The sequence below is a fragment of the Eleginops maclovinus genome, chromosome 13, assembly GCF_036324505.1.
Source record: "Eleginops maclovinus isolate JMC-PN-2008 ecotype Puerto Natales chromosome 13, JC_Emac_rtc_rv5, whole genome shotgun sequence".
Classification (NCBI taxonomy): Eukaryota; Metazoa; Chordata; class Actinopteri; order Perciformes; family Eleginopidae; genus Eleginops; species Eleginops maclovinus.
This window is the reverse complement of record NC_086361.1, coordinates 1,890,241-1,910,796: the sequence shown is the minus strand read 5'-3', so window position 1 is coordinate 1,910,796 and position 20,556 is coordinate 1,890,241. Positions and strand designations below refer to the sequence as shown.

Here is a 20,556-nt window from a genome sequence, read left to right as displayed (position 1 = left end):
GTTATCTTTTCACGCTCTACCTTGAATTTAGGACGTCAAAAAGTCTGTTGACTTTGTCAATGAAGTCCGCGGTGCCCTTGGCCTCAGGTGGGAGTCGAGTTGAGTGTGACCATTGGAGTGATTCCTGGGAGAGAAGATGCAACTATGGTAAGTTTTGTGAGTGAAATGGAAAAGTGAGTGGAATGTGTCTGAAAGTGAAGATGTGTCTGAACCATACCAGCAGAGACTGAATGGCTGAATATCTGAGTGGCCAAGCTCACTCTCATCTTTGAAAAAGCTGGGAGATGGATGTGCTTGTGTGTGAGCTTGGGAGCCATTCGGATCGTGTGCTGCCGATCGATCTCATAGAAATTGGCGATGTGGCGCCAAAGAACATTTATTCCCTCCGTCTGAAAAAGGTAAGTACATTTTATTTATGTATCCACTCACTCACATTTTAAGCCACATTTCAAATGTTGCTTGCTTTAAGTAAAGTTCTTACCTTCAGGCCATGCTTGTGGAAATTATTCCTGATGGACTTAATGAGATGAGGGACATCAAAGATGATGGGAATTTTCAGCCCTTCTGCCTCCACACAGTGGGAGTCACCCCCCCCCCCCCTGAGGGTCTAGAGTGGCCCCAAGCAGGTGTAAGGCCCGGACATTGGTGGTGGCTTGGTCACACACAATTGCCTGAACCTAACATGTAGAAAAGTATCAATGCATGGTAAGGATAAAGGTGAAAGCTGTATGTTATGCAAAAGAGATGGTTCTGAGTTGTGTGTTCATTGTACTGTACGTACTGTCAGGCCTATAGCCTGCAGGTGGTGAATGGCTCCCCTGATGGTGTCTGCAATCTCCTCCGACAGCATGGAGCTGGAGGAAAAGAAGTATCCAATTGGCTGGAAGACATTGGGAAAGTGCTTGTTAGGTATGTTTCTCACATAATGAATGATTCCATTCTCAGTAATGGAATAGAATATAAATTGTTGTAGCTTACCTGCTTCCACTTCCCCAGGATTCCCCTGGTCATCAGGACCATTGCCTGCTTGGCGGCATTTCCGTTAGCGGACACCCCATAAATAGTGTCCGTTTTTCTGTTGTAATCGAACTGCCTTTTTATGGCCATTTCGTCAAAAATTAGTGTGCATAGCCTCTCGGCAGATGTCATAGAAGAGACCTTCAGTTTCATCTGGGCGAGAATCCCATGGAGGTAACCTGGCTGTTTGGGATGTAATCAGAGTTGGAGATCAATGTGTAAGTTCTTCATTTACTTTGAAAAAAGCCAAAATCTAAATTGGATACCGATCAGAGGAGAGGAAGATGAATTGAACTGAAAATCTATCCATCCATCTCCCACAGAACATCACTAGTTTCTCACACTGTTCTGATTTGATATAGGTCTATAATGTGTATTATTGTTGTAGCCTAGAAATCTAGATGCATCCTTGCAATATTTATATAATATATAGATTATCTACAGTACAGGGTTTAGATCTAGTCAGTGTGCAAGTGCGCCATATCAGACAAAACCTTGTATTCTTGAAATCTTCATTGGGATTGTCTGTTTTATACATTTTTCTAAATTTGGTCTCTACAATGATAATGTCTCACATGACTTATTGCAAAATGTTTATTGAAATAACATCTTTCTTACAGAGAAGTATCCGACTCGTGCCGTAACGAATCTGTGAAGAGTTGTAGGTGAGGGCAGTGCAAAAATACTGCGCAAATATCTGTAATTCTTAGGGCTGCTGTGTAGAATTTGCAGCCCCATTTCCTTCAGAGTCCTTCCAAATCTCCTCCCTCTACCCTTTTTCCCTGCCTCTGACAGCTGGGCCCGGATGAAATCACGGCACTTTTCTGAGCAGTTGGGCAGGATCTCTTTAAGGCTACATGGGGAGAAAATGTTAAGTCCAAAAAACAAGTGTGTACAGCTACATTATACTATTTCCAAAAGTCAAAACCTTTATGCTGTTGTAGACCTTTGGTAATACATTTTGTGTATATGACATATACAGGAAAAAGTAATAGAAATTCAGATCAGGAAAAGGAATGGAAAAGTTAGGGCATTTTTAAGTTTGACTTCAAGTGGGTACTCTGTAATTGTACACCTTATTCTGTGACTGTGTTTTACTTACACTAATGAAACCTCATCTTATTAACTTAGGGCAGAATTTTCCGATGTGCTTACCTGCACACCTTTTAGGTCAAGTTAGTCTGTGACTAAAATGTCATAAGGCCAGTTGTGTATTCTTGCAACAGACTTAGGACTTTTGCAAAATGCGTGCAGGCTGAAAAGCACACAGCTATGCACTTTTGAACTTTTGCAAATGGAAGAATTCTGCCCTTATTGTTTTGTTGGCCTTACTTTGACTGTTTAGCCTTTCGTCCCTTCGACTTTTTACGCTTTGCGTTTGCCTTTTGACCTGCACCCTTTCTTTTAAGCAGCGCCACCTCAGCCTCCAGTTCTTTAATTCTCTATAAAAGACACGAAGGCATAACTTCATAACTGAATAGTGAAATGCTACGTCATTGAACAATTCAACCTCATTTTTCTTGTTTTTCTTCCAGAATCTGCTCACTGAGATGGTTACCTGTCTTAACTGCTCCTCCTCTGGTCCTTTCTCTCTCTTTTCATCTGTCCCTTTTTGTGTATTTGCCCTTTCCTCTGTTCTTTCTCCTTCAGTGCCTTCTTCTGTCCCTTGTACTTCAAGAGCTCCTTCAAGAGCTACAATTTCCCTTTCCTGCACCTTATTCTTTTCATCTTTTGAAAGTTTATAAATGTTAATATTAGTCAGTCTGTCATGATAATTTATGAACTCTGTTAACTCATCGTTTATTGTCATCTTACCTCTGTTGATTCTCTGCCTTTTCAGAGGAGGAGAGGCAAGCAGTGGTGGGTTTCCACAGTTCACCAATGTGGGGATGGCTTCTTGTGTGAGTGCTTTTCTTCCATTAGACTAGTACAGAACATGAAGGACATCGTCAAGGACAGTAATGTCACTGTTGACTAAAAATGTTTCACTAATGTTACACACCAGCACAACTCACTTTTCGAAGAAAGCGCTCCTCAAAATGTAGCTCACACACCACATATCCTCCCTGCATCATTTCTGCATGGGACAGACTAAGTCTGAGGTCAGCCCTTCTGATATTAATGAGCCATCTTTTCCTCCTGAAAGTGAAATCTGATTAAATGTAGTCTTTTTGGACCTGTGTTCTGTTGTAGGTGTCTTGGTTTTCATTCCGTTTCTGTTCAGCCACAACTTTGTTTGCTGTATTGTTTTGTGTGTGTGTGTGTGTGTGTGTGTGTGTGTGTGTGTGTGTGTGTGTGTGTGTGTGTGTGTGTGTGTGTGTGTGTGTGTGTGTGTGTGTGTGTGTGTGTGTGTGTGTTCTCTTCTCTATGTTCTCTTGTTAAATTGCTCTCTCCTATTTTAGACCGCTCACATCATCCCCTTCATTTAAGTTTTTAGCTGTATAGGTGTTTTTGCACGTTTCAATTGGGTACAATGAATTGGGTATTACTTTCTTCTGTTCTGTTCTTGTAATCTCTCATTCACGAAGGCTTTGAAGTCTGCAGTTGTATGTATTTATCTATGTATCTATATATATGTATGTATGTATGTGTGTATATATATGTGTATGTTATCTATGTATGGAGTAATGACATCCATGAAGACCATGTGTTGAGCTCCTAAATGCTGACATTTTTTTTTCTCTGCCACCTTTTTCATGGAGAGGCCCCCGTCCCTGTTCCATATTCTGATCTCGGCCCTTAGCCTGCACATTGTAAATTATGTAATTGAGATCGCCTCATTTAGCTGGCATGTTTCTGGGTGGTGTGTGTATGTGTTTGTGTTTTAAATAAAAGTCATTAAAATCAGTCCAGTTACAAGGCTGATGCATGCTTTTTTTTTGTCTGTGTTAGGATGATGATGGGCAATCAATCCTAAGATTACCCTGAAGGCACACCTCCTTTAGCATTTGACAAATTATTCGCAGACCTGTGTTTATGAAGTAATTGAGCAAAGTACAATCAGTGATGTCTCTAGTCACATTTGTCAACTTCCTTCAGGCATTGACAATTGCGCAGATTTTCCCTCCAAATTTTTTAAATACCGGCTTTCTTGCGAAGCCGAGCGCAGATAGGCTGCATATAGTACAGATATAACTGAATATAGAAGGAAAACATGTTACCTTTCATCATCCTTGGGGAAGCTGAAATAGGACAGTCCTTTTTGAGAATTTTTGCAGCACACTGACGCGGCATCTTTATCTTAATCAACTTTTTTTTACGGAATGTTTAATGTTTAATGTTCTAGAAAGCGGGATTTATCCTTAAGGTAGCAATATAGCAATATCGAACATACGCTCAAGGTAAGAAAACAAACACATGCTCGTAATCAGTTAACTTTCAAATTTATTTTTACAATACAATGTATGTGTGTGGTAGGATCAGTACATCCAAAGTTGACCATAATCAAATAAAAAAGTTCGATTGTAATGTCCTTTCAGAGTCCTCCGGGCTTTGACTGTACCAAAGCCCGTCTACGGAAAGCCCCTTCACTCTCTATTCACCCCCATTGTACCGAATTTGGCTGCAGTTCACCTAGGGGGCGATCGCGGGCGAGTGCAGAATACATGGACCCCTATGGAGCTAGGCGGCTAGCTACATCATTCTCCTAGCATATCGTCTACAAAATCCAAAATACTACTGTGGTTTCCGAGAGGTCGACAGGGATTTTTCGTCAAAAGTGGAATAATCTGGGGGTCATAGCCTTTTGTTTTCTTACAGGTTGGGCAGTTGCGACCCAGGTTCTGCTAGCATCTGGCTAATGAAAGCCGATTGGTCAAAGAAGAACTCACGACTGGTTACGACCGAAGAATACGCTTTGTGGTACCTGTCCACAGAACATCAACAACGCTCTTAAGGTGCCAACCGCCGTTAAAAGAGAAGAAGAAAGCTCTTAAGGAGGACTCTGAAAGGACATTACAATCGAACTTTTTTATTTGATTATGGTCAACTTTGGATGTACTGATCCTACCACACACATACATTGTATTGTAAAAATAAATTTGAAAGTTAACTGATTACGAGCATGTGTTTGTTTTCTTACCTTGAGCGTATGTTCGATATTGCTATATTGCTACCTTAAGGATAAATCCCGCTTTCTAGAACATTAAACATTAAACATTCCGTAAAAAAAAGTTGATTAAGATAAAGATGCCCCGTCAGTGTGCTGCAATTAATTGCAAACATTCTCAAAAAGGACTGTCCTATTTCAGCTTATAATCAATAATAATAATATATAATCAGTCAATATTAAAAGTTCTCTGGTCCCACGGAGCCAAATCAGCTGCGATCGTATGCAGCTGTTGCTGCGAGGGAAAGGAAAGGGAAGGAGAGACACAAGGTGCCGTAAAGCAATTTATCACGCATGACGTCATCCGATTTACAAAAACCTAATTTTAGTCAAAATCAAGCGAATATAAAATACTAGCTATGTGTCGTTTGTGAGGATTATCCATTCCATGTTTAAAAAACTATAGCAGTGATTTAAAAAAAAATTATATCCAAAGAAATGTAGGAATCTATGGGTGGGGCTCCATAGGACCACATTCATTCTGCACTGGCCCACCAGCGCCCCCCAGGTGCAGTACCATACCGGAACGGTTTTGAGAGTGAACGTTCTCGTCAATATTAAAAGTTCTCTGACTGTACACAAGGTCAGTTTTGTCTCAAATATTTTCATAATATTACTATTTCCGTGCAGTGTTGGAACTGGTCGTCTTAAGGTAGTCCTTTAGTACAACGCAATTTAAGTATTGATCTGAATATTTTTTGCAATTTATATTGATTGATCATTGAAAATAATGTAAACCTTAACACTGTTACTCAGGATGAAGATTGTCTCTCATATAGCTAGGCCACAAACTAGCATTGACTTTGAAAATGTCCACTGGTGCAACGCACTGTCCTATAGTACAACATGAAGTCAGTTTCACTTATTTTTTCCTTTACTCATATCATAATGAAACTTAACATAGTGAAAGCAAACATGTAAACCAACATTTTTTGTATTACAAGTTTTATTGAATAATTAGTTTAAATATGCAAAAGAGATATAATCTGAGTCTTAAAAATGAATGGAGGTTAATGGACGGCTGCATTTTGGATGGCCCGTCAAATCTTCTCCTTCTTTCTCACCCCCTACCTCCATCTTCAAGTTCCCCAACCCCCCCTTCTCCCCACCAAACTCCCTCTCTATCAAGCCCCCCCTTGTTCCATCTTCCCTTCTTTCTAACCTGCCTCTCTGGCTCCTTACTCCTCTCCTTACTTTTGATGACTAATTTAAGTAGCTTTTTGCATTTTCTCTTAACCTCAGAATTTGAGGACAACACAACTCAAACCTTCCTTCCCTGTTTTGTTAAAGCTAGTTTGATTTCCAAAGAGAGAGGCTGAAATGACCACCAAGGAAAGGTCCAGGAAGTTTAGGGAGAGGCTGAATGCGGATTCTGAGAGGAAAGAGAACTTGCTGAGAGAGAGACGCAGAAAGTAAATTTGACCAGTTACCACAAGTTATTTTAGCCTAAGAATTAAAACATTTCATGACATTATTAATGCACCATCATATCACAATATTCATGGTTGGTTTCATAATTTTCCCACAGATATCAGCAGAAGAAAGCATGCGGGAAAATCGTTCAGCAAAGCGTGAAGTCTGTGTTGCCAGCAACACAGAAGAAGCTACAAGAGAAATGGAGAGAGTCAAAGCGGAGATGTAGGGCAAGGGAAAAAGCCACTAATGCTGTCCTTGATCTTACGCCACAATCACCTCAGGATCATGACCAGCCATTTGAAGAGATCAATGACCCCCCAGTGGCAAGGCCAGTTATCAATGGAGCCTCAGTGGCAAGGCCGGTTCTGCATGAAGTGATCAATGCTGTCCCAGTACCAGTACACGTTTTGTGTAGCACACCAGAGAAGTCCCCCCGAAACCAAACTCCACCCAAAAAAAGAAGAAAAACTAAAATGACCAAAGAACTACGGAAACTACAAAAACAAAATGAGAAATTAATGAAGGAACTTGAGGCTGAAAGAAGAAGAGTAAATACATTTAGGCGAAAGAATCAACGCCTCGTGCAAAGACGGAATATGGATAAACGTTTCAATTAAAAATATATATTTTACCTGTGTTTTGACTGAATTTAAAATAATAAATTTGACTGTACACAACATAGGCATACTAGTATTCTGTTGTCCAACGGTGCAACAAAATGTCCTGTGGTGCGACAAATTGAATTGTGAGGGGAAAAGGTATTTTAATGAAAAATGTATGTAAAAAGTGTTGGATAGTATAACAATGATATCATCACTATGCAGCTTTAAGGATGAAATGAAGATTCCTTGAGTTTTATACAAATTATAATGAATGTAACCCAGACATTTGGGTTAAGTCTCTATGTGTACATCTTATAGTATATAAATAACATAATTCTGAATTTGTTGGGGGTATGTTTGATGTGGAAATATAATTGGGACAAACTAATATGCCTTGTGCTTATCTATCTTACCTGTCCAACATTCTCTGAATTAAATAATGGCATTCTTTATGTCGTTGCACCGGTGGACACATTTTAGGACTACCACACCAAAAAGTGAATAATATGCAAAATATATGAAGAATTAGAAATGGACACATTCAGTTTTGAATTATTCACATATAAGGGAATATAATTATATGTCATTGGACATATATTTTTGAATTATTATTTTTTTCACTTTGGATTTGAGTTCACGTCAACCACCCAAGTACACAAACTATTTTCACAACTGGAAAACGTCCTGTTTTACTGATGCTCATATTGCCGGGATTGTGTTTCTATAGGGATGATTTTAGAGCTGTAACAACCAGATGAAAATATGTGTCCAACTCATGACATACAACTCAGAATAATTCACTACTGTGATATAAAAAAAACCTCTTCCCATTTCTAACTTCCCATAATGTGTAAAGAAGATTTTACTTTCCACAAAGCAACATATTAACAATGATTCAAAATATCCAGAATTAAGTGTTTTATAAAACACTTTTGGAACTACTATGCTTTTTTTAACCCTAGCAGCAAAGTGTCAAAGGTTTTACCGCAGATACAGAATCAGAGGAGGTTCTGTATCTTAGGACAGATTTGTTTAACAACAGGATTTTATAGTTGATGAAGCACCTCGCTGTGTGCAGGGTGGGTTTATCTTGGATCTGGATTCAGTTTCTCAGAGAGCTCAGAGCCGCGGTCAGGAGATGGAATGTGTTTGGCTGTAATGAAAAGCAAAGTCAATTCAAAAATGATTTAATACACAGTCCCTTGTACAAGAAATGCACTTGACGACATAGATTAAACCAGTAGGAAGGACAGCTTTGTATCTCTAACCCTAAAGATTCCCAATAACCATCCACAGCACTCAATATCAAGTAACTTGACTTTAAACTGTATGTATGAAGAATGGAAGCAAATATGTTGTTGTATCAAAACATAAATACTATTTCATCTTTACCTTGAATCTAAATGTTACTCATATCATCATGACACTGCACAAAGAGCTAAAGCAAAGCTTACTGCGGATGTTTACTTCACTTCAACAATCTAGTTATAAGCATCAAAGCCAAAAATCTAGATCTGGAGAACACATTTATGAGACGATGATTCTGTGTTGGTCTCACCCTTTTTCTTTTGTAAGCCACAAATCCAATCACAGCGATGAGGGCGAGAGCAGCCACAGCAGCAATAATGTAAATGTAGCTGAGATCTCCTGTTGAGCAGAAAACAACAAAAGTTATTCACAACCTGAACAGATGAAGCAGGTTAGAGGAGAAGAACATCAATCTGTGAACCAGACCACAATACAGACACTCTCATACTGTGTTTTTACACCAACTCTCAGAGTACGGTTTAACACCTTCATTCTGACTGATTTACTGAAAAGCTTCCATTAGATAAGTCAATACAGTGCTTATAATCTCTGAATTGTGATTTTAAAAGTCATGTTAGTTTATATTCGGTGGTAAAAATCATAAAAACAATCCGTCACACGTAAAAAGGAACTGCAGGACTGTTACACTGAACCTTCAGCACTTGTGATTCCAGTTGTATCGTTGTTGGTCCTGATCTCTGCTGGGTCCAGTACTGTGACGATGTGCTCCCCACCAGAGTGATGAAACACACATTGGTACTTCTTCCAGTCTTCGGCTGGGAATGAAGAAATGTTCAGGTCTACGCTCATCTGGAAGGATCCGTCGTGGTTGGGGAGCATCTCTCCATGTTCCACGTTTTCATGAAGCTCCTCTCCATCTTTCCTCCAGAACATCACGGCTCTGTCCGGGTAGAAAGCTGTAGCGTGGCATCCGACTGGAGAGGAGGGAGACTTCTGCAGGAGAGACACTGAGGGGAGGTCTGGGGAGTAGAGAGAGAGACCGTTTAAAGCTTATTTATGATTATTTCATGTTTATATTATTATCACTTTGAAGTAATGCATTAGTAATGAGAAGAGGAGTAAGGGACAGATGGGGGGGGGTAGACAGATGAAAGAAGTGAGAGATTAGAAAGGGAGAATGGCAAGTAGGGTTAAAAAGAGAGAAGGGGGGAGAAAGAAGAAGAGAATAAATGGAGGGAAAGAGTGGGAGATAAATGTGCGGGACAGTGACAGAGAAAATTGGGGTAGAGAGGGGGTATAGAGAGGGAAGAGCATGAGAGGAAAAGAAAACGTGTAAACTGAGACACAGAGGGTCTCTGTATGTTACTGTTGGAAGAAACACGAGGCATATTAACATTGTTGAGTCCATGAAACTACATCAGGTCCTGAGACTGTACCTGTTCTCAGCAGAGAGCTCCTCCCATAGTTCACATACTTCTTCAGCCACTCAGTACACTCCTGGGTGAGGTAGTACTTGTACAGTGGTATCAGAGGTTTTTTTTGCTCCAACATGTGTTTGATGTTGACAGCCACTGGTTTTAGAGCGTTCCATGTGCCTCTCTCCAGGTCAAGTGATATGAACTCTTCTCCGTTATAACCGAACTGACCAAAACTTTTATCCTCATCAGTCTCATCATCCCATTCACAACCGTTCATCAACTGGACAACGTGAACACCTGAGAGAGAGAGAGAGAGAGAGAGAGAGAGAGAGAGAGAGAGAGAGAGAGAGAGAGAGAGAGAGAGAGAGAGATTTTTTGATTTTTCAAACCACTTTTATTCAAAAATAAATTAAACAAAACAAACCACATCAGAACAAAAAACAATTCAAAACAAAAAAACAATTCAAAACAACTTCAATTCAGGAATTGATTGAAAACCAGCTCATCATTCTCCACTGAAACCAAAGCATTTTAAAGCACCACATATTCTGAAACTCCCCCACATTTTCTGTCAGACGAAAATAACTGAAATCAGTTTTGACCCTCGCTCTCACCATGCATTTAAAGATCAGCACAGCATCACAGGCCATCGAGTCCCCAACTTTATGTCTCCTGCTGAGGTAGATGGCCATTTTGGCCTGGCCCAACAAAAAATTCAGGAGCTGACATTTCACCTTTTGTCTCTGGGTGTACCTGTACCCAAGGATGAACACTTGGGGGGAAAAAATCTCACCAAACAAAACAAACATCTGGGTCAGTAACTGGAAGAGACAAAGGAGTCGATCACATCCTGAGAAACAGTGGAAGATGGTTTCCCTTTGGTCACAGAACGGACAGGTGTCAGAAACAGCTGGGTTGATCACTGAAACAAAGGCATTGACTGCAACCGCGCCGTGCAGAATCCTCCACTGTAGATGCCCAAGCCTCTTTGTCAGCGGGGGCTTGTAAAGCGCTCTCCACTCAGGCCTCTGAGTCTCAGTCAGGGCCAGGTGGGCTCTCCACCGGGTGTCCACTCGGCCCTGCAGTCTGCTCTGGTTTAACACTTTTGTCATGAAATAATACATCCTTTTGTTGGACATGGTGCTAAACTTAAAATCAGTGACATTATTAAACCTTAACAGAAAACTATCACATGTGACGTCAGGAACACAAAGTATCTCTGGAAAAGAGTCATCTTCGTTTGGTTCAGTAAGTCCGTTACAGAAAGCAACAGCCAGTGCCAGTTCTGGGTCGCTGAGCTGCTGTTTCCAACCACTCAGCAGGAGGCCGGTCACTCGGACTGACCTGATGCCCAAACGTGCCGCCAGGCCCGCAGCATTGTCCAGGCGAGGGCCACACATCTCCAGCACATGTCCCAGTGTGAGGATCTTCTCTTCACAGAGTCTCTGCTGTAGAGAAGGCCCTATTCCACTCAGAAAATGAGTCCTGTGGACCACCGGCTCTTTGAGGAGCCAGAATAACGAGGCACAGTTCTCCGTTCTCTCTTTCCGGAAAAGCCCCCACACCTTGAAAAGTCCCTTGTAGAAGCATGAGAGGTTGTTCAAGTGTTATCCTTTAATGTCCATTAGGGACAGCGACTCAGCCAGGCCCAGCCCTCCACAGCGCTCCAGTACAGCACGAGCCACGGGTCTCCATACCAGGTCAGCAGGTCCAGTCAGGAACCTCTGGACGAAACGGAGCCTGAACGCAGCCCCTCTGCTTGCCAGGTGAACCAGTCCATGTTCCCCTTCTTCCTTTGGCAGGAAAAGGACTCTCTGCGGGACCCAATGCATGCGGTCCCAGAAGAAATCCACCATTAGAGCCTGCACCCTGGACAGCAGGTTTACAGGCGGGTCTGAACATGCCAACCGGTGAGCCAGCATGGAGGACACAAGGTTATTCAAAATCAAAATACGCCCCTTAAAAGAAAGTTTTGGAAGGATCCACTTCCACTTCTTTAATCGGCCTTCCACCTTTTCCACAAGCCCGTCCCAGTTTTGTAAACAAAAGGTCTCGTCACCGAGATAAACACCCAGGTACTTCAACCCTCCCCTCTTCCAAACAAGGCCCCCAGGTAAAACTAGACCATTAAAGTGGCCTGCCCCTACTGCTAAGGCCTCACTCTTCCCCCAGTTTACCCTAGCAGAAGACAACTTGCTAAACACACCTACAGTCTCTGTTAAAGCATTGATATCCTGTTGAGTTTTCACAATCACCATTACATCGTCCGCATACGCAGACAATTTAAGAACGTGATCGCAGCCAGGAAAAGAAAAACCATGTAGTTTGGACCTTAGGTTGTGTAGGAGAGGCTCTATGGCCAGGGAGTACAGCATCCCAGACAAAGAGCAGCCCTTAAAAGGAGCACACAAACTACCGTTAATCTTCAGTACACTCTCAATGTCCCTGTACAAGACCTGGATCTTGGCTATCAGACCAGAGCTGAACCCAAAAGCCTCCAGCATCTGCCACAAGTACTGGTGCTCAACTTGGTCAAAAGCCTTTTCTTGGTCCAGAGAAATCAGACCAAGCGCACAGCCCAATGAACCCGGAGAGGTCCAAAACATCTGGAATCAGAGTGACGTTGTCAGTTATCAACCTGCTGGGTACACAGTATGTCTGGTCTACATGAATGATATGCTCCATCACTTTCCTCAGCCTCGTCGCCAACACTTTGGAGAGCAGTTTGTAGTTGGTACAGAGAAGGGATACAGGACGCCAGTTCCCAAGCTCCTGCAGGTCTCCTTTCTTGGGGAGGAGAGTGAGCACCGCTCTCCTGCAGCTCAGAGGCAATCTCCCCTTACTGAGACTGTCCCTGAGGACACCCAGCAGGTCATCACCCATAACAGGCTAGAAAACCTTATAGAAGTCTGCAGGCAGGCCGTCTATGCCAGGAGCCTTCCCACTCAGCATGCTCTGCAGGGCCTCCTGCAGCTCCACCACTTCCCTCTCCAGAGCCCTCAGAGATCTAGCCATGTCCTTGGTGACATTGAGAGTGTACTGCAGGCAAAGCTGTTTGATTTGGACTTTCCCCACATCCCACCACTGCTGAAGACTACTGTACTCACTCTTACAATTACGGTAGTTTTGCCAAAAAAATGTGAAGAAACATTGAAGTGCCAATATGCACTATTGCACTTCACATAATTAATACAAACTGAAACCTGAACAAGGGAATGGTCAGAGAACCCAACAGGACTGATGGAGCAGCTCCTGCTTGTATTGATGTGGTGGTTAAAACAGTACACTCGGTCCAGTCTGGCTAGAGACAACAGATTGGCCCTACAGTGCACCCAGGTGTACTGCCGCTGGCCCGGGTAAAGATGCCTCCAAATGTCACACAGCTCGAAAGATTCTGTGATCCTCATTAAAGCACTCCTAGAGGCAGCATGCGGTTCCCAGTGGTTCCTGTCCTGCACAGGGTTTTCTGTGCAGTTAAAGTCAACCCCAGGAACAGATACTCCTCACTACTGCAGGTGCTAAGGGCATGCTTCAACTGTTCAAAAAATAAAAGCCTTTCAGAGCCCACACTGGGAGCATAAATATTAATGAAACATATTTTAACCTTCTCGAAAACAGCATTTAATTTCAGCAAGTGACCTGGAATGACGTCCTCAACAGTGCAGGAAAAGGGTGTGAAACCTCTGGCAAAGAGAAAAGCAACCCCTCCACTATTGCTGCACTTATGGCTAAAGCCCTCCCCACTCCATGCCCTCCTCCAGTCACTCTCATTGTCAGCAGTGCTGTGAGTCTCCTGGAGAAACGTCACATTCAGATTCTTACTCTCCATTAAAGAAAACAAAGATGCTCTCTTGGCATCCCCTCGAGCACCGTTAATATTCAGAGAGCCCAGCTTTATGTCACCCATAATGAAAGTATAGCTGCATCCTAAACAAGTCAAAACGATAACTGAAGAAAAGGAAAGGGAAGAAAAGACAAACAACATGTACTTAATCATGACTTTCAGCAGTTTCTTCTCGTATCTTCAACAGTAGTTTCCTCAGCCTGTAGATCTCCTGTTCGCTGAAAGTAAGCTGCCCAAGGCCTCCTGTGCGCCGCATGAGAGCCCTAGCAGAGTCATGAAACATTTGCTGATCAACAAAAAAATCCTGCACCCTTACCGCCTTCCTCCCTTTAGTGTCCTTCAGGAAGCCTCTGATCCTCTGGAAGGAATACTCCTCACCCCTGTCTACCTGCATACTTTCACTGAAAGCCTCCCTGTCACTTTCCTCCGAGTCCTCTGAGAGTCCCTCTGGCTGAGAGGAACACAGCGACTCTGTCTTCTAAACCTTTTTTGTTTGGGCCACGTTGTTGTTGCACACCTCTGCACTTTTTCTTTTAATCGGTCATTTGAGCAAATCTTCATCCATGATGACTTCCTCCAAAACAGATTCAGCCACCCTGGCTGCAGTGTGCCCACTGTCCCCGAGTGAGTTACTGAGTGAGGCGCCGGCCCCGCCCCCTCCGCAGCGTTCCCAGCCCCCACCACAGCGACAGGCGCCACCGCCACCGCCACCGACCCAACGGCAGGCGGACCCGCCCCGGGAGAAGCGGCAGCTGAACCCGCTGCCGGAGCATCAGCAGGCGGACCCGCCGCCGGAGCAGCGGCAGCCGGACCCGGACCCGCCGCCGGAGCAGCGGCAGCCGGACCCGCAGCCGGACCGCCACCCGCTCCCCCAGGGCACGCGCGGATCAGATGTCCCTGAGTTCCACATCCAAAACATCTCAGCGTATCAGACGTGACATGAACAGTGTAGGCAAAAACGTCAATACGAAAACTAAGAACGAAGTTGAGTTCCCCCTCATCCTTCTTTAGGATCATAAGCACCTGTCTCCTGAAAGAAACCACGTGTTTAAGGTGCGGAGACTTGCAGCCGAGGGGGATCATTTTTATTGGAGACACAAGCTGCCCGTGCGGAGCCAACTGTCTCTCCAACAACTCGTTCCGCAGAAACGGGGGTACATTCGATATTACCACTTTTTCGCGGGAGTAGCAAGGGGTAGCACGGGTAGCAGCGTCCCTTTAACCACTATCCCGCTCTCCACCAGCTGATTAGCTTTCTCAGTGCTGTCTAAGAAAATGATCACCACAGCACCCACAGCCAAACTACACTCCTCCACCGAAACACCGCCAGGTGGAGAGAGCTTGACGGCGTGCTGGCGAGTCAGCTTCTCCAACCCGGAGCTGCTGCCACGAGACGCCATGCCGCGCCGAGAGGCTGCGGTAGCAGCCGCCTGGCAAACAAATCACCAGTACCACCAAACAAACCCACCAAAATTCGGTGACCTGATGCACAAAGTTATAGCCTACACAATCACCCAGTGAAGTTCCCAGAAGCAACGGTGACATTTTGAAATTGCTTCTTGATCCACACTAAACAATATTTGATACTAAATCATTGGACACACTGGAACAGGGTTTATTGCTTTATAAAATAAAAAACTGAAATGTTTATTTTACTATCAAATTGTGAACAATTAATGTTCTGTTGTGCAACTAAACAATTATTACTTTCTGCACTGTATTTGTATATTATGGGATGGACACACTGTGCAGTAGAGTGGTGCGGTTAAACGTTTAACGCTGATCTGAATGAGACCTTCTCCCTATCCTGTCAGCCTTATAAAACACACTGCTCCTCTGTGTGTGTGTGTGTGTGTGTGTGTGTGTGTGTGTGTGTGTGTGTGTGTGTGTGTGTGTGTGTGTGTGTGTGTGTGTGTGTGTGTATCTGTTTAGTAAAATACATGATGAAAATATAAACAACATTTTATAATTAGAAAGTGAAATATGAACAAACCTCCAGTTTGGTTGAAGCTGTGTATAATGTCAAGGGCCTCTTTGAAGGTCTGCTGCAAAACCACAAATAATGCCGTTTTCCTCTCTATGTACTGAGGGTCATCTTCTATGAGTCTGCTCATCCAGTCCTGCGTGGGTTCTGTTCCCTTGGTGTTACTGTCGTAGTGATAGATCTGAACTTCATCCACCAACCTTACAACCACAAACTCTGGGAAGTTTGTGACTCCAGAGGACGCAGTGAAGAGATTCTTCAGAGAGCGAGTCACTGTTGGAAAATATGAATGTAATTATTTCAGTTATTATTTCACAGTTGTATCTATGTTACTTTCCACAGAATCAAAAGAACTACAGTAAATCCAAGACATCCAAAGTCTGGATGATTGTTATTAAAATATGTATTAACTCTGAAATAAAACCTAAAAAAGTGAGATATTTAGATTATGCAGCTGTGTGTGACTTTGATTGATAGAATCCAGTTTGCAATAACAGGTTTTGATATTTGTTATTATCTCATATGAAGTCAAACTCAAGTTGAGTTAGAGGAGTGGTGTATTCAGAATGCATCATTCTGAGATACATTTAAAATCTGAAATCACAAACCTCTGACCAGAATAAATACGCGCTGCATGTGATTCAAAATAAGTTTTCTATATTCAGCAGATTGAAATATTGACTCGTTGCTGAGACTTACAACTCTTCTGCTTGCACGGTTTAGCAGTGAGTGTCTTTGCTCTTTTCTATTGTTTGTACATTTCAAATGTTTGAGTGTAAGGAGTATTTTTATACAATAAGTAATTGCCTAATGCAGTCCCTCACGAGCATGAATCCAGATTTGTGTTAAGTGAAAACTTATTTGCAAATTTAACTCTCAATATTTTTGATGACCTTTTATTATACATACAGCTCCAAAATGAAGAGACCACTCCAAATAATTCTTAAATCTTTATCTCTACATGAATGGCAGCTGTTCCAGTGTCTGCTGAATTTCAACACAGAGAAAAGTTGTCAGTAGTTTATAGAATACAATTTAAAAAAAGGAAATGTTTAACTCAAAGACGTACCTATGAATAATAAGTAGGATATTAAAGGACCCCCATCACCCCAGCAACAATCTGTTCTGTCTGCTGCCGTCTGGCAGACGGTACCGCAGCATCCGGACCAAGACCACCAGACTCAGAGACAGTTTTATACCACAGGCTATAAGACTGCTGAACTCCTGAGCTCTGTGAATGTCTACTCACATCTGTTTATAGTACACATATATACACATACACATATCTATATATTATACATATCTGTTTATAGTACACATATCTATATATTATACATATCTGCCATATACATCTGTTATACATAATATATGCATCTGTCCATACCTCCTCATTCAACAGTGTAAAGTATTTAAATACTTTCAATGTATTCCACATATGTATATATTTCACATCCTTAAATCTTTATTGTTGTTATTGTAAATATTCTTCTCTCTTTTTGCACTATTTTATTTATCTTATTTGCACCATGTATGTTGATGCTGAAGTGGTCTCTTAACTTTTTCCACGGCTGTATGTTTTAATATAGAATTCCCTGTTAATACACAAAATACAGTATGGCAGACCAATGCTGGATTTTTGAAAAACTGACTGATCAAAATATTTGGGAATTTAAAAATAATACAAATATATTACCATTTTAATTTCATATAAAAACATAACGTAAAAAAACAATACAGATTTCTTTGACGAGCACACATTAAGTAGGACCTTTCACAGTTTAAAAATAAAAGTGTGCTATTTGTGGACAAACGTAGTAAAAGAGAGGCTGTAACAGAGACACTGAAATACCTCAGACTTAGTTTGGCATTTTAGCTTCTTCAAGCATCAATACATTTAACTGCATTGCAGTAATATCAGCAAATAATATTGGTAGCTGATTCATCAGTGAAGCTCTATTAAATGTAACAGTGGTGTGTAATCTGACCCAACCAACAAATCTCAGTATGCAGCAATACATCAAAACAGACGTGTGTTTCAGTAAGGGAAGTCAAATAGTTGCTTTTCTGAGAAATGGTTTCAATTATTTTTGAGTAAGTTGATATTGCAAAATATTAAAAGACCTCTGTTTGATCATTTGTTCGTTATGAGAGGTGGCCAGCTAGTATTTATATTGTATTCTTCTCACCACGTTCTTTTCCAATTATACTTCCAATATTTACAGATAACTTTATACTTTGTTTGGGGAGTGTACGTTGAAGTTATTGAGGTAGATATTAAATATTGTACTAACAAAGCAGGAAGTAGGAAGAAAACAATGCCATCATCTGATCATAATCAACCTGTAAATCCTTTAGCCTGTAGAGGTGAAGGAATAAAATGCCATGTGTTTCAAGACTCTGAACATAGGTTAGGTATGCCTAATGAATGTTTTTTAAAGTTATGATTAATTGATTAACAGACTTTCTTAGCAGGAGTAGTGCCAACACACAGCAGGAGTCCAATAACGCAACACTAGAAAGGTAGACGAGACAAATTCTTCCTTCAGCCTTTAGGGCATATTTATTATATAGCAAACCAAGGAACTGCTCTTCCAGCCTTCATCATATTGGGAGCGGGCCAAGAGAAAAATCACGCGCAGAACATTCTATATATATATATATATAGGGGGTGTGATGTCACCAATCATATTCATCTCATATAAAATCAATAGCACCCCCTTATGGTGTGGAGCAGGTAAGTAAAAGTCAGCTGCTTGTCAGTAGTACCTTTTAGATAACGCAGTACATGTTTCACTGTCACCCAGTTTTCTTCTGTGGGGTTTGCAAAATGTTGTGATAGCTTGCCTACCACAAAACATAGATCAGGTCTCGTACAAGTACTTAAGTAGATGAGACTACCTACAGCTTCCCTGTATTTCCTTACATCAGTCATCTCAGGTGCATCATCAGTGTAGTCAACCTTTTGTTCACATGGTGTCTCGCGTGTTCTGCACTCCTGCATAGGGCTGTTTAAATCGTAATTGCGATTATGTATTTAGAACGATGTTAAAACGTGAAAATCGTAAAATCGATTTTTCACTTTAACTAACTTCTACGCTACAGTCCCCGTTCATTTGTCTGGGCTGCGCCCTACTGTCTGTGGCTGCGCCAGATACATTTTTGGCTGCACTGGTTTGCCTTACTTACTTCCGCCTCTGACCTCCCCCTCTGACCTCCCCATGGCGCTCTTTCTAGTTCCTACACATTTGTAAACAAACATGTCGGCGTTGGAGTTAGTGGATAGAAAGAAGAGCAAGTCCGTTGTATGGAAGTGGTTCGCCTTCGACGCTTCGGATGAAGAGCAAAGTACTCCGCTTTGTAAACTCTGTCGGAAGTCAGTGGCAGTTAAAAACAGCACAACGAATTTATTTCAACACCTCCAAAAAAACCACCCATCGGAATGGCAGCAGTGTGTTGCAGAGCGGACTGCACAAGGGCACGCGGATGCGGCTACACCACCACCCCAACCAAAGCAAGTTACTCTGTCAGCTTCATTTTCGCGTGGTGTACCGTACGATAGGACTGACAGGAGGTGGAAATCTATTACGGATGCAGTCGCGTTCCACATCGCAACAGACATGGTCCCAATATATACGGTAGAAAAGGCTGGCTTCCAACATTTGCTTAATACGCTGGATCCCCGCTACAAGCTACCAGGGCGAAAACATTTTGGCGAAGTTGTCTTGCCCCGTCTGTACAACACAACTCGTTCGAAAGTGACAAAGAGGCTGGAAGACATACAGTTCTTTTCCGCTTCTACTGACTTGTGGTCCAGTCGCACTATGCAACCATACCTGAGTTTGACAGTGCACTTTATCACCGACGATTGGTGTCTTGAAAATGCCTGCCTACAAACGTCTTTCTTCCCAAGCGACCACACGGTGAAGAAATCGCCCAGGGGTTGAGAGATGGACTGGAGTCCTGGAATCTGAGTGAAGACCGCCTCGTATGCATGACCACAGACAGTGGCACTAATATGATAAAGGCTCTGAGGCTTAACGAGTGGCCCAACCTACAGTGCTTTGGCCATAAACTTCACAACGCCATCAGTAAGTATCTACATATAATTTGTGTCTGTGCGTGCGTGTGAGAGAGAGAGGGGGGGGGGGGGCATGTGGTTGTGTGAAAAGATCATTTTAATAAAAGATAAGATAATAAATGAATGAATGAATGCATTTATTTTGAAATATTTTGACAAAATGTATACAGGACACACATAACTCCTGTCTGTTTTTTGTTTTGTTTTGAATCAACATTTTAATGGTGAAACAATTTCTCAGTCTTGTTTCTTTCTTCTGTATTTCTTTTATATAGTGAATGCTGTCAAAGACCCAAGGATTGATCGTGCCACCGGGATTTGCAAGAAGGTTGTCAGTTCTTTCTCACACAGCTGGAAAAGGAGGAGGGATCTGGCAGCAGTGCAGGCAGAGCTCGGCCTACCTGTCCATCAGCTCATCACGGAGTCCCTAACTAGGTGGGGCTCCAGGCAAGCGATGATCGAGAGTGTCCTGGAACAAGAGAGAGCCATAGCACGTGTCCTGGGGTCGGACAAAAAATGCAGGCACCTCGTGCCCACCTGGCAAGATGTCGAGATTTTGGAGTCTGTGAATAAAGCAGTTAAACCACTGCAGGATTTCACAGACGCTTTATCTGGGGAGAGTTATGTGACTGTCTCTTTCATCAAACCAACACTCAGCATGTTCAGAAGCAGTCTTCTCAAACCAGAAGACGAAGACACTGAGCTCACCAAAAAAATCAAAGAAAACATCCTGCATTACATGACTGAAAAATACAGTGACCCAGACAAAGACGAACTCTTGGACATAGCCTCGCTGATGGATCCCAGGTTCCGCACGACA

At 42.3% G+C, this 20,556-nt stretch overlaps 1 protein-coding gene across 1 annotated transcript in view; it reads right to left on the bottom strand.

Moving 5' to 3' along the window:
• Positions 1-4,383: 4,383 nt before the first annotated feature.
• Positions 4,384-20,556, bottom strand: part of LOC134874687 (major histocompatibility complex class I-related gene protein-like) — a 30,000-nt gene continuing 13,827 nt past the window's right edge. Inside the window, exons 2-6 of the mRNA XM_063898808.1 lie at positions 15,668-15,931; positions 9,849-10,127; positions 9,105-9,431; positions 8,702-8,790; positions 4,384-8,296 (exon numbers count right to left, since the gene is read on the bottom strand). Coding sequence (XP_063754878.1) covers positions 8,246-8,296; positions 8,702-8,790; positions 9,105-9,431; positions 9,849-10,127; positions 15,668-15,931 — 1,010 coding nt within the window. The 3' untranslated portion in view covers positions 4,384-8,245. The remainder of the gene's footprint in view (positions 8,297-8,701; positions 8,791-9,104; positions 9,432-9,848; positions 10,128-15,667; positions 15,932-20,556) is intronic.